This window comes from Thermothelomyces heterothallicus (assembly GCF_042370625.1).
Source record: "Thermothelomyces heterothallicus CBS 202.75 unplaced genomic scaffold P884_scaffold_1, whole genome shotgun sequence".
Taxonomy (NCBI): Eukaryota; Fungi; Ascomycota; class Sordariomycetes; order Sordariales; family Chaetomiaceae; genus Thermothelomyces; species Thermothelomyces heterothallicus.
Window position 1 is genome coordinate 1,916,809 of NW_027192562.1, and position 12,134 is coordinate 1,928,942.

At 56.4% G+C, this 12,134-nt stretch overlaps 4 protein-coding genes across 4 annotated transcripts; 3 read left to right on the forward strand and 1 right to left on the reverse strand.

The window, feature by feature from the left end:
• Positions 1–1,174: 1,174 nt before the first annotated feature.
• P884DRAFT_274174 (rab-GTPase-TBC domain-containing protein) lies at positions 1,175–3,663 on the reverse strand (the record flags this gene model as incomplete). The annotated part of the gene is made up of 4 exons (XM_069442685.1): positions 1,175–2,529; positions 2,587–2,729; positions 2,799–3,584; positions 3,641–3,663. The coding sequence occupies 4 exons, from the start codon at positions 3,661–3,663 to the stop codon at positions 1,175–1,177; spliced, it is 2,307 nt and encodes a 768-aa protein (XP_069301880.1).
• An 861-nt stretch (positions 3,664–4,524) lies between these two features.
• On the forward strand, positions 4,525–6,979 carry P884DRAFT_215091 (uncharacterized protein). The gene has a single exon (XM_069439250.1). The coding sequence runs from the start codon at positions 4,751–4,753 to the stop codon at positions 6,668–6,670; it is 1,920 nt and encodes a 639-aa protein (XP_069301881.1). The 5' UTR covers positions 4,525–4,750; the 3' UTR covers positions 6,671–6,979.
• Positions 6,980–8,129: 1,150 nt separating this feature from the next.
• Positions 8,130–8,446, forward strand: P884DRAFT_9083 (uncharacterized protein). The gene has a single exon (XM_069446163.1). It carries the CDS (start codon positions 8,217–8,219, stop codon positions 8,382–8,384), a length of 168 nt encoding a protein of 55 aa, XP_069301882.1. The 5' UTR covers positions 8,130–8,216; the 3' UTR covers positions 8,385–8,446.
• Positions 8,407–9,564, forward strand: P884DRAFT_266118 (histidine phosphatase superfamily; the record flags this gene model as incomplete). The annotated part of the gene is made up of 3 exons (XM_069442000.1): positions 8,407–8,439; positions 8,538–9,358; positions 9,423–9,564. The coding sequence occupies 3 exons, from the start codon at positions 8,407–8,409 to the stop codon at positions 9,562–9,564; spliced, it is 996 nt and encodes a 331-aa protein (XP_069301883.1).
• Between the last annotated feature and the right edge of the window lie 2,570 nt (positions 9,565–12,134).

Sequence of the window (12,134 nt, forward strand, 5' to 3'; positions counted from 1 at the left end):
TCCGTAGGCTAGGACTGCCTCGCACGATGCACACAGAGGCTGTGATATAGTGGTCAGTTGAGTATTAGACGACGCCGCGCCAGGCCCGTCTTACGTCCCAATGGTGCGATTGAGCGGTTATTTTTGTTGTTCTTAGACATACAGTCCTGTTTCCAGGGGACATCACGGGACATCACGAGACATCAAATGATGATGGTGCCATCGACATACGTTTTCCTCCCCACTCAAACATTGTTTCACCCGTTTCCGTCCTTCCGAACCCGAGAGGCCGGTTCACACTCCTTCCCCTCATTTGGGCTCGGACGAACCCCCCGTCATGTCTCGGCTAGAGATGTGGAACATCATGTTTCCTTGAATACACCAACTATGGGGGATGAGTTAAGCCCTCCTTTTTGTGAACGACGGGAGAGCGCCTTGACCCAGAAACAGTAGGTGTAGTACTCGGTGAAATGGTTATGCCGGACGAGAATAATTCAAGGCAGCCTTGTCGTATGGCCGCTACAACTCTGGGTCTGCATCGCTGTCGTGCATTGTGGGGGGGGGGTGGCGCCGGGCATCGGGACTTGGATGCTGCAAGGAGGCATTACAAACGTCAAGCTGCTGTTTGAAGTTCGATCGCTATTTCGCAGTGTACCTCGTTGTTAATTGCTTCCATCTGCTGGCGTTGAATCGCCTTCATCTGGGGACCGGCATGTAATGTTCTCTGCTGCTCTTACCACCTTGCTCTTGTGCCGTTGGTATTCCCTCCATTCCATCGCACTGCATACCCTTAGGCTCCACGGCCTCATACCAGTTCCAATGGGATGGGAAAAGAGAAGGTGATAGATATCTCGTCTGAGCATTCACCACTGCGTGTACGCCCATTATTGATCTGCTCGTGCCGTTATGAATCTCTCTGCCTTTGCGCTTCCTGACCGGGCGTCAATTGGACAACGGGCAGGCTCCGGTCCCGCGTATACGTGAACACGAGCCGGCCGTTTGCAGCGCTCGCGGTCAACCGACCCCTTGCACATGCTATGACTCTAGCCGTTGGTTTGCGAAGCCTTGGGCACTTCTCCTTAGACAGCGGTGATCTCAAACATTCCGCGGCGCAAGGGTCGCTTTCCACGCATAAGTTCCAAAAGCTGCCAGCAGCTCGGAACCAATATCACAACGTGTTTTTCTACGTATTGGCTCATCCCGCTTTCCGAATGGGCTGCAGCCCAAAGATGTGGTCAGCGGAGAGCGGCGCCCCATCGCCGATCACGGCGCCATCAGCTGTGGTTACCTCGCCAAAGAGGAAAGCATTGCGCTCCCTACTCGAGTTGACACGTTTTCTCTGAGTGACGCCACCAGTGATTTTCGGCGGACGGACGGACGAGAAGGAGGCGGAATGGGGCCGTGGGGACGAAGCGGTTGTGTCCGGCTCGAGCATCCATGCGAACGATGACTGGGCGAGGGTAGATCGTGTCGGTATGGCGGCATTATGCTGTGGTTGTATTGGCGTAGAGGCAGGCGGGCTGTCCGGAAGGACTTCAGCCACAGGAAGCGGTGATGGTGGCGGTGGTGGTGAGTTGGTGATCTCTGATTTCAGAGGCGGCAGCGTGTCCTCCTCGTCGTGGTGGCGGTCAGTGTCCATCTCGTCGGCCTGAGGAACCGGCGGCACGACCCGTGAGTCGTTTGGCGGCGAGGCGATCGAGACCTTACTGGCTTCTGGTGTTGATAATGCCGTCCTAGTCTCCTCCACGGCAGACGAGGTCATGACGACTGGAGTAGTGTCGAGCGCGACCGTCGGTGGGCTGACCTCGGTTGGGCTCGATATTGTGAGTGTGTTGATGGCGGGAAGGTCTTCTTCGGGAAGAGCAAGCGTCGCATCTTCCAGGCAAGCCTTCACGAATTGAATCTTGGCTGCGGCAAGCTCAATCGTTTCGAGATGCTTCTCCTTTTCACCCTCAAGACCAGAGGAGGCCAGGAACTTGAGATTTGTGACCGACTCTTCCAGCATGGCGGCCAACCGGGCATTTCTCTTCTCCATCAACTTGATTGTCAGTGAGTGGTCCGGTGACGGTGGGCTATTTTCGCCGAACAGGCCGCGGCTCGACCTGCTCGGACTGCGAGATTCCTGAAAGCCTTGTACGTTGCGGCGGAACTCTCCCACGGCATCACGTACTGCTCGGTTAATGCCGAGCTTCTCTCCCCTCTCCATCATGTTTTTGGCGGCACCCTGCAACAGTGCCTCGACACCGCCCGGCTGCTGCAGGATTCTTGCCGAGGTCGACAGCGGAGTCCTCGCACCGAGCGTCCGTTGTCGTAAGCTGTTGAATTTCTGGAAGGATGGCGTTGGAATGCGTGACGGCGCTGGCGACGTGACTGATGTTTTCGCCGGGCTCTTGCCGGTATACTTGAAGATCAAAGTCACACCACCAGCAGCGTCGAGATGATCCCTGAGATACATGGCGTCGTCGACGAATGTATGTGGACCATGCGGAGGAGCAGGCGCTGGATACTTCAGCATGAGTTGCAGCGCAACGGAATAATCAGCCTCGAGCACTGCAAATTTCTGTCAGCCCTATTCAGTTTTCTTCCAAGCACGGAGTGGGACCTTACAAGTCCATCGGATTCTGAGAAGCATGGCGACACAAATGAGGTCTATCAGCTCTAATGTAGGATCGTACGCGAACAGCGTGTCCCAGAGGATCAACAGTGGCACAAAATCGAATTCCCTGCCAAACAAGAGTCGAATCCACCGACTACTGGAGTTAGTCCTCGAGGCCTTGGATGCTGATCGCGGAGTGCCGAAAGGCAAGGCGAGCACTTACATGAGAAATATCTGAGGCAGGACTTCGATATTCCGCAGGTGGGTCGCGAGTTCCTCGTCGATTCTCATCAGAGCGACCTCGTGGATGTACTTGCTCCGCTCAATAATGGTGCTTTTCTGCTGCCCATCTGATGCGGCATCGCTTTCAGCCTGGTAAAAAGGGCCGGCGCTCTCCATGAGCTTGGAAAAGAGCGCAAATGCGTCGTGCTCGACGAAGGCCGGATCTAGCATCTCAGCAATCATGGCGTCGACCGGATCATCTGTCGTACTCGTTGCCGGATCAACGGCGTCATGGGCGACGACCCAGACAATAGGGGCTAATAGCTCGTGCATGCCCTGACGATAGCCGCCGATGCCGGGATTCAGCTTGCAGTAGAGGAACAGAATGTCAAGTATCATGGTTTGCACGGGCTCCTCGTGATAAAAGGGCTCGTCGGGCAGCCTGCGAACGTCTTGCAGGATCTCGGCGCGGACAGCCTCGTCCCTGCGCACGGCGTTCCAGGGGGAGTCCGGGTCGTCGGCAAGGGGGTCGACTGTGAGGGCGGCAAGCTGCTCGGGATGCCTGATAAACCTGAGATGTTGGTCGCAGAGGTCAATGTATGAAGCGCGGCTCTTCCGCACCAGCTCAGGCCATTGCTCGCTGGGCGCGTTCCTCCAGAGCAGGAAGGCCTTCCAGCAGATAGACCGCAGACCAAGCGCGCATGGGCTGTTGGGACCGTTGAACTTGACAGCGCGCCGCAGCTCGGCGATGCTGGATCCCTCCTTGAACGTTTGCTCCCATCGAAATCTGGCGTCCGTGTTAGTGCGAATGAAAGAAGCAGCAACCAAGGACGGGGATCGCACTTTGCGTCGGCCAAGGATCTCATCGTGAAAGTCGGATGATGTGTTGCATAACCTCGAGTCAGAGTGGACCGGATTGAACGAGTACGTGGATATCATCGATTAAAAACCTAAAGAATTGTTCAAAGTAGAAATGCCGTGAGGCATATGGGTGAAACGGCCTGATTTTCGACTGCGACGTGATTTGTCGAATCGACTCGAGTTCAGCCCAAGGCGACGACGACACTGACGACCCGCCAGTGCGGGCGTCGTCAGTGGGTTGCAGTGGGAGAGATACGGGTGGGTCGGCAGGAGCCCCCGCAGCCCGATCGGTTTGCTTTGGGCCAGGGTCTGCAGCCCCTGTTCGAGGTCCCTGATGTGGTTTGGCCCACAGCAGCAGAGTTCAGCCCTGCCATTCGATGGTTCTTGCATCTTCCCAACCTCGAACATCGTCATGCTCATCCGTCCTGCGCATCCAAACCATCCACCGAAACTGCGCAAACTACGCAGAACTATTTGACGCTTGACTATCGAAACAAATTTAGGCAGTAGCCTGAGGTTTCATGCCGCCAAATCTGGAAATATCTCCAGGTGACTCGAATTCGCCCAGGCCTAGTCGATGGTAGAAGTTTTATGTCCGCCACACCGGATCCAACTTATCCAATTTGATCTGGATGTATTGGCCCAATAGTGCACAGAGGTATGCACATACTACTACTTTGTGTTTGGATTCCCTAAGCACCTACGCTCTGCCTGCAGTTGTGTACAGAAGTCCTGTGCAACTCAGGTACGGATTACATTGGATAGGAGTTAACATTGATTGCATCAAAGTTCCAACGGGGGTTCTGGGACCCCTCCGCCCCATGTGCCACGCTAGGCCACATCGGCCCCACACGCAAATCCCCTAACAGACCCAACCTCAGCCCTGTCCCGAGATAGTGTCCCGTACGGTTACGGTTCCAGCGGCTCGGCAACTCGCGTAATAATGCGCACTACCTCTTAGCGTACTGAATACAGTACACTGCTACCGCGCCGAGCGTTGTCAGCACTTGTCGCCATGCTTCAGCTCCCAAATGTGCCCTGTCGTCAAATATATGAGCTGAAAGATTCCTAAAAGCCCGACGAAGAGTCGAAATGTCGGCCGATCTGTTCGCTGTTTTTGGGGATGCGTCCCAAGCCTCGGCGCCCCAACGAAACCAGCAGACTCAAGGCACAACCCATCCCATCTCAACTGCCAAGGATGACCCTTTTTCTTTTCTGTCGCCCACTTCACCTACTTCCCAGCCACAGGGCCAACAGCTGTCTGCTCAATGGTCGCCATTTCAGCAAACGACAACAGGACCTCCCCAGGCGAATAATGGATGGGGAAACATTGGCAGCCTGGAGGCCCTAGGCGCTTCCCATCAAAGGATTGACCCTCAGGATCCTGGACAGGAGGAAGAAGACGACGATGGCTGGGGGGAGTTCGAGGTTGCTCAGACCAGCTTCCCTGCTCAGCCTCCTCCACCACAGAGCGCCTCTATCCCGCCCCGGGCCCCGGCCACAAGGACCCCCGCCGTCGAGATGCTGACAAACAATTTGGTGGACCTAGGCTTGGAGTCTTCGGCTCCCGAGCCACGGGGACGGTCGCCGTCTTTGGAGAAGAATGCCGAGACGCGGCAACGGCAGAAGCCGGCGCACAATCCAGACCCGAACGTTCTCTTTGATGCCGATTTCGAGGCAGAAAATGTCGCCGATGACGATGACGATGACGACTTTGGCGAGTTTGAGACGGGAGCGCCAGCCACCACTACTTCCCAAACCGTCCCAGCGAAATCCGCGGTCGATCTCCTCTCCCCCGACCCGGAACCTGCCACGGTGCCAGCCAAGAAGCAAGCCCCAGATGTGACCCTGTCAAATGGGGCTCTTCAGGCAGGCCTGACAGCATACCCTGGGGGTTTGAAAGCTTCTCATGATTCGATGTCGAGTCGGGGTCGCGAGCTGACAAGGCAGCTGAAGGCTACGCCTACAATGATGCCAAAAGCGCCTCGAGTAGCCAACGCTGCATCACCATCTCCAGCCACAGCGAGATCAGCCATTGAGGATGATGGATTCGGAAACAATTGGGAGGAATTCAAGGACATCCCCGAGACCAAACCCACAGCTTCCAAGTCTCAGCAGACGGCGAACCCTAAAACAACCTCACAAAACCCAGCCGTAGCCGGAACTCCGGCCACAGACTGGGAATGGCAAGATTGGGGTGGAAATGAAAACCAGATGACACGTGGTGGTACCGCCACCACTACCACACCCACGACCATTACCCCGGCACATCCCTTTCCGTCCGTCACGGCGACAAGCGAGCAACCTCCCGGCCCACCACCGACCAACATTCCGCCGCCCGCCATCCTCCTCTCCCTCTTCCCCTCCCTCCTCAACCTCGCCCAGCACGCCCTCCTGAAGCCCCTCCTCACCCTCCCGCCTTCCTCCCCGGCCTACCAGCGCGTCCTGGCCGCCGAGGCGACCTACGACTTCCTGCGGGGCTACCTCGCGCTCGCCGCCGTGGCGGCCCGCCTCATCACGGGGCGCAAGCACCGCTGGCACCGCGACAAGTTCCTCGGGCAGGGCATGTCGGTGTCGGCGGCCGGCGGCGTCGGCGGCCAGCGCGGGATGAAGCTGGCCAGCGTGGACAAGGCCCAGACCGCGCACGACGACCGCGAGGCCGCCGAGGTGGCCGCCGCGTGGAAGCGCGGCGTCGGCCGGCTCAGGGCCGTCGTGGCGGGCGTGAATGCCGCCCGTGGCGCTGCTGCTGCTGCTGCTGCTGGTGGCGCTGGCCGGGGGGTTGCCGCCCTGCGGGTGCCCGAGGTTGCGGTCGGGTTGGCGGTAACGACGGCCAAGGGGGTGCCGACCGCGCCGCGGGCGTGCGTGGTTTGTGGGCTGAAGAGGGACGAGAGAGTGGCCAAGGTGGACTGGGAGGTGGAGGATAGCTTTGGGGAATGGTGGGTTGAGTTCTGGGGCCATCGGGAGTGTAGAAACTTTTGGCTGGAGCACGAGAAGAAACTGAGGCAGCGGTGATGGGGTGATGTAGGCCAGCCTTTGTGAGGGGGGTTTGGATTGGGGAGCCGAGTGGTCGGGTTGAGCCTGAGGTTAGGTTGTCCAACGAGTTCAGACGTTACGATCCCGGAAGCTTGGTTCTACCATATTCGGCCGCGTACTAGCAGCACCGCTGCGCATGGAGTCGGTTGCGAGATCGTACTCCATGGAGCCGGGTCCCAACGGCGACGCCGTTGCCGGGCTTAACCTCCTCTCTCACAGCGCCGTAGACCGTCCTTTCTTGGCCGCTACTAGGAATCTAGTTGGATGGAATACTAATGTCACATCACCATATCAATCCATTGCATCGCAGGAATTGCGACTCTTATCGTTCATCGGACCAATTGGGGCATTGAAGATGGCAAGTTTGCCAGAAGTTGTCTGCCAAACCGAAACGGGAAGGGATCTGGGGGAGGGTTAGGGTTCCACTGCCGAACCAACCTCGGTATCCCCGCTACTGCACCCGAACTTACACTCGTTCCCGAGTACACATTAAACGCGAGCGTAGGGCAATGCTCTTTCATATTGTTTTTATTCCGGAAAGTGGCCCGGGAGCTCGCCTCATTTCATTTGCTTTTTCTTTTTTTCCTTTTTTGGTCTCTTCACAGTGGGCAGCCTGAGAAAACAAACTTCGTCGTGAAGGAACCGCTATCGAAATCAAGTTCGCAAACCAGTCGCTTTTCAGCTCGCGTTGCAGACAAGCCCTCGCATCCCTTCTCCCTGAACCCTTGTATCACTGCTATTTTGGATTACTCGCATCTGTATGCTTTTACATCGTCAAAAGGGGACGACAGGTTGCAGAGACAGAGCGGGCAAGTGAGACAGGGTTCCACGACTGGAAAAGAACCTCGAGCTTCTCAATCGGTCGACCTCCGTCTCAACATACACAACTGCGCCATCATCCAATCCAGGCCAAGCAAGACCAGACAGCGAGGAGGTTAAAGCCAGGCATTCGGCTTGAAAAAACCAAAAAAAAAAAAAAAAAAAAAAAAAAAACCGACCCGATCGATTGGATCGGTTCTGGTTGTGACTACTTGAACTCGAGAGAAACGAGGGCCCAGTTCCTGGGGCCTGGTGTCTCGGAGACTTTGCCACCGAGTTCATCTTTGGGTGACAGGAATACAGCCCTCCACCGCACGGAGTGAAGAAGGGAGCGTATTGACATCGGGTCGCATAGTCGACTCACCAAACAATAAGAGACGGTTTCCTGAATCAACCGAGTCACCTCCCAAAGCCACGATTGGGAAGCGAAAAGACTCGGGGATAAACAAAGGGACCTGCCTACATCTAGAGTCTACACGTTTGACCCACATTGAACTCGTATGTAGGTACAGACACACTACACTACACTACACTACACTACACTACACTACACTACACTACACTACACTACACTACACTACACTACGCTCGAGATCCTCCCACCCCGCCCTTCCCCAGTTGACATGTGCTTCATGCTTCGTGTTCACGTACATATGGAGTTCTCTTCTAATGTATGTCTCGCAAGGCCGAACCCCTGCCGAGCTGAATGAAGTTGGACCACGCAACCTGCATTGGCATCCACGAGTTCTCACGCAGCAACAGACAACGATTGGTCAGAATTGATCCCGTACAGCATCAATCAGTCGCGAGCCTTCCCAAGCATTACCCGATCGTTCGGTACAACGGAAGAGTGGCTTCCATTTTCAGACGCTGACCTAATCCGCCTTGCAACAGCCATGCTGGAGGTAATATACGTTACCCGCCATGGAGTACGTTGCCCTCGTTTTTTTTTTTTTTTTGACCCGTCGTTTCGACCGTCGCGCTTGACTTCACACTACCACAGTGACGGATGGCTGACCGTGATTAGTTCCGATCCAACTGGCTCGTTGACCCGTCAAACGGCAACTACACCAACTATCTCAGGTCTCCCACGGGCGGCGCAGCGGACCCGGCCTTGACGGCGCATGGCGTCGACCAGGCCAACGAACTGGCGGCGAGGCTGTTAGCCGTGGACCCGCCCATCGAGCGTGTGTACTCCAGCTTGTATTATCGATGCCTACAGACTGTTGAACCCTTTGTCCGCAAGGCCCAGGGGGCGGCGTCGTCGAGGGCTGGAGGTGAGCCGGGGCACCTGAGAATCCGGGGCGAGACCGGGCTCGGCGAGTGGTACGGCTCGGCCGATTTTGAACACCCGGTCCCTGCGAGCCTCGGGAAGCTTGAGGAGCTGTTCCCGGGCCTTCTCGATCCGAGTTATAGCCCGGCGATAACGCCGAACCGATTGGGCGAGAGCATCGAGGAGCTACATGACCGCGTGGCGGCAGTAATGGAGGTGGTGATCGCCGAGTGTGACAGGGATGGCGTACGCGCGATCTTGTTGTGCACGCACGCCGCTGTTATCATCGCGTTGGGGCGTGTCTTGACCGGGAACATGCCGGACAATTTTGAGGTAGACGACTTCAAGTGCTTCACCTGCGGGCTAAGTGCATATCGACGACGCCGGCAGGACTTGGGAGCCGAGGACAGGGGTGTTGGCTCCGCGACGGAGGGCACGGCTGGACGCGATGCCGATCGTCGCAGCGAGGACGGCGCGGTGGCCGGTTGGAAAAGCGGACGAGGGGTGTCCGGGGGCTGGGACTGCGAGCTGAACAGCGATTGTACCCATCTTAGGCTCGGAGAAGAGCGTGGATGGTGAGGAGCCCTGAAACCCCCCTGACGTACTGTACAAATGAACCCCACTGATGCTGGAAAATAGGTCGTTTCATGGCGACGAGTCATTCAAGGACACGGTGACGGGCCATGGCATGCTCGATACTACAACACGAATGCCGCCCGCCTCAAATGACGAAAGAAAGGCGCACGGAGCCCAAGCGGATAGTCCCCGGGGCAAATTATAACGCGGCCGGGAAGCACCGTCTGGTGCGGACAATGTGCCCCTTGAGGGATGTACTTGGCGTGCCCATGTCCGGGAAATACCCAAGTCTGCAATTGCGACGGTTTGCGCACCGAGTATGAACGCATCCCTCTGGTGAAGTCACCGAGGCTAAGAACCGTGAGTTCGTCAAGGAGTGCTAGTCGCGACACTGGAATGCAAGATGCGCGGGTCTGCCCTCCTCGTGAAGTTGAGGAAGTCGATTTGGAAAGGGTGGAATGCCGGCTTCGGCACCGTCACAGCGTTGACAGTGTATAGAAGACAGCCTTCCCGAGTCCATGCCAGGTCCAACGAACTGCTGCTCTGTGTAGTATACACGGTGGTGTAGTCTGGTGTTGTAGTCTGGTGTTGTGTAGAAGTGGTGGGGTTGGATAGTTTACTCGGTTAATGAACCTCGGCGAGGTGGCGGAGCTCGACAACAATGGTGTTTGAGTGTCTCCTGGGGTCCTATTAGACAGTCTCCCTAGACGTTAAGCCAGCACCACACGAGGCATTTTCTTTTTCTTTTTTTTTTCCATCTGGGGCCGAAGCAGCAAAGAGCATGGCGAAATGTCTTGGGTGCCGCACTCCCGTCAAGGTCACATGCCTGGTCTCAAAAGGCGCGATTTGAGCTGGTACCTAGGTATGCACGTAACAATGTATACGACTTGACAAGGATGTGCTTACGATCATTCCTTGCACGACAGTGGAGGCCACAGATCTAGAGTCTAGAACTTCATAAGGCGCGAGTGGCACCCGGCGTCTGAACCCAAGTCGAGGCTCGGGTGGCTTATACCATCGACGGCGGGGAGAAGAATCTGACCCACCGATAATCAGCACTTCCTATTAGGCAGGTGCTCCGTACTGAGCATACCTAACAGAGATGCCAGGTGATCCGCAGATGATCAAGGTTGAATGAAAGGCAGCACCTTCCATGTCAAATTCTCCGCTCGCCGATCGGTCCTGCGGAAGTTACCTGCCTGAAGGCCTGGGCCGGGTGGAGGAAGGAATTCCCGTCCTACACTACGGATCGGGCAAAAACCTTAATTTTCATCCTTCTCAGACTGTAACTTCTGTCTGTCAGAAAGAACAAAGGTATTGGGGCCTGACTCTGTTCACACTTCTCAGCCTCGGCGCCATGATTCGTTCAGACTATTCATGCAAGATGGTTCCGGCTCCCAGATCTACACCGAAGTAGATGGCGTGGAGCAATTCCCCACTCTGACAAGCGCGCTAGCCCGTCATGGCATGGACTAAACGATCTAACTACCGATCTGGGTCTGAAAACTCGAGCCAATCGCTTTCTGCGGATACGGCTCGTTATTCCCTGCAGTTTACCCGAGCTCCAAGGCAGACAAACAAAGCGTTTGAGTCATTTCAGTTCACTGGCGGCTTGAAATGCTCGGACTTGTCTCCGGCCAAGGTGGTGGTCGTATTGTACGGACCTCAGATCTGATCGCACCACTTGGTTCATCTTTCCCGTCCTGGGCTCGGGTCGGTCCAACCTAGATTTCTGCTACGACAATGTCAACACGTTCAATACTCGACTGTTGTCTGTTTCAGTGCAACCCCAACCCTCTTCTTGACAACAGTATGGCCAGTTTCAGGATTCAAGACCGGCCTGCCGGTGCGGACGTTGCCGCTTTGCGGACGAGAGCGAACCCCCCGAATTCAAGGGAAGTCAGGGTTGTGGACTGCTGTTTTGGTGGTTGTTGGATCTGGCTCTGAGGATTGATTGATCCCGACTGCAGGGGACACCGTTGCCCGGGTCCCAGCTGCGTAGAGGCCCCAGTACCGCGGCTTCGACCCGGTTTGCCGTCTTGAGTCGCGAGAGCTACAAGCAGTGGAGGTTGACGAGAGACCCATCTTCCGCGCCTCGGTTTTGCTCGGTCGCTAGGAGCGCACTAACGGGCTCGCCGCTTGCCGGGCGATAGGAAGGAGGTACTCAGTGCGTAGTATCTGGATGCTCCTGGCTAGTCCTGCGCATCATTCAAGCTTTTTCCTACACTAACACCTTGACATCTGGCCCCACATCCTCCCTCCTCCCCGGGTGCTGAGTGCCGCCTGCGCCATTGCATCAACACTCACGCCACAAAACAGCAGGTTTTGATGAAGGCTGCAGCAGATACCTACAGCGGGACGAGAAGTCCTCGTGGAATATCATCGAGCCGCACAATCGACCCACCCACACCCCCCTTCGCTTCCTGCTTGCTGGGACCCTTGGGAGGCTGGAAGAGCAGGGATCAACCCTTATCCCTAGTTGGACCGCCGTCCTCCACAGCTTGGGAGGCTCGACGAGGCTTGCCGCTCCATGGTAACTCGCCAATCTCAGGTTAGAGCTCGGCGTTCCAAGCGCGGGAATCTCTATCCCTCCCGCCTTCTCCCCCCTCCCCTTCGCCACCCCCTCTCAATGGGACGCACAAATTCGCTTAGAGGCTATAATTAGGAAATAGTAGCCACTACACTACATTGTCGATTGCGCTACTAAGTACTCCAGATGCAGTGGAGAAGATCTCCATCAACGCGGAGCCGTAGCCCAAGAGGCCCGGGGGGGGG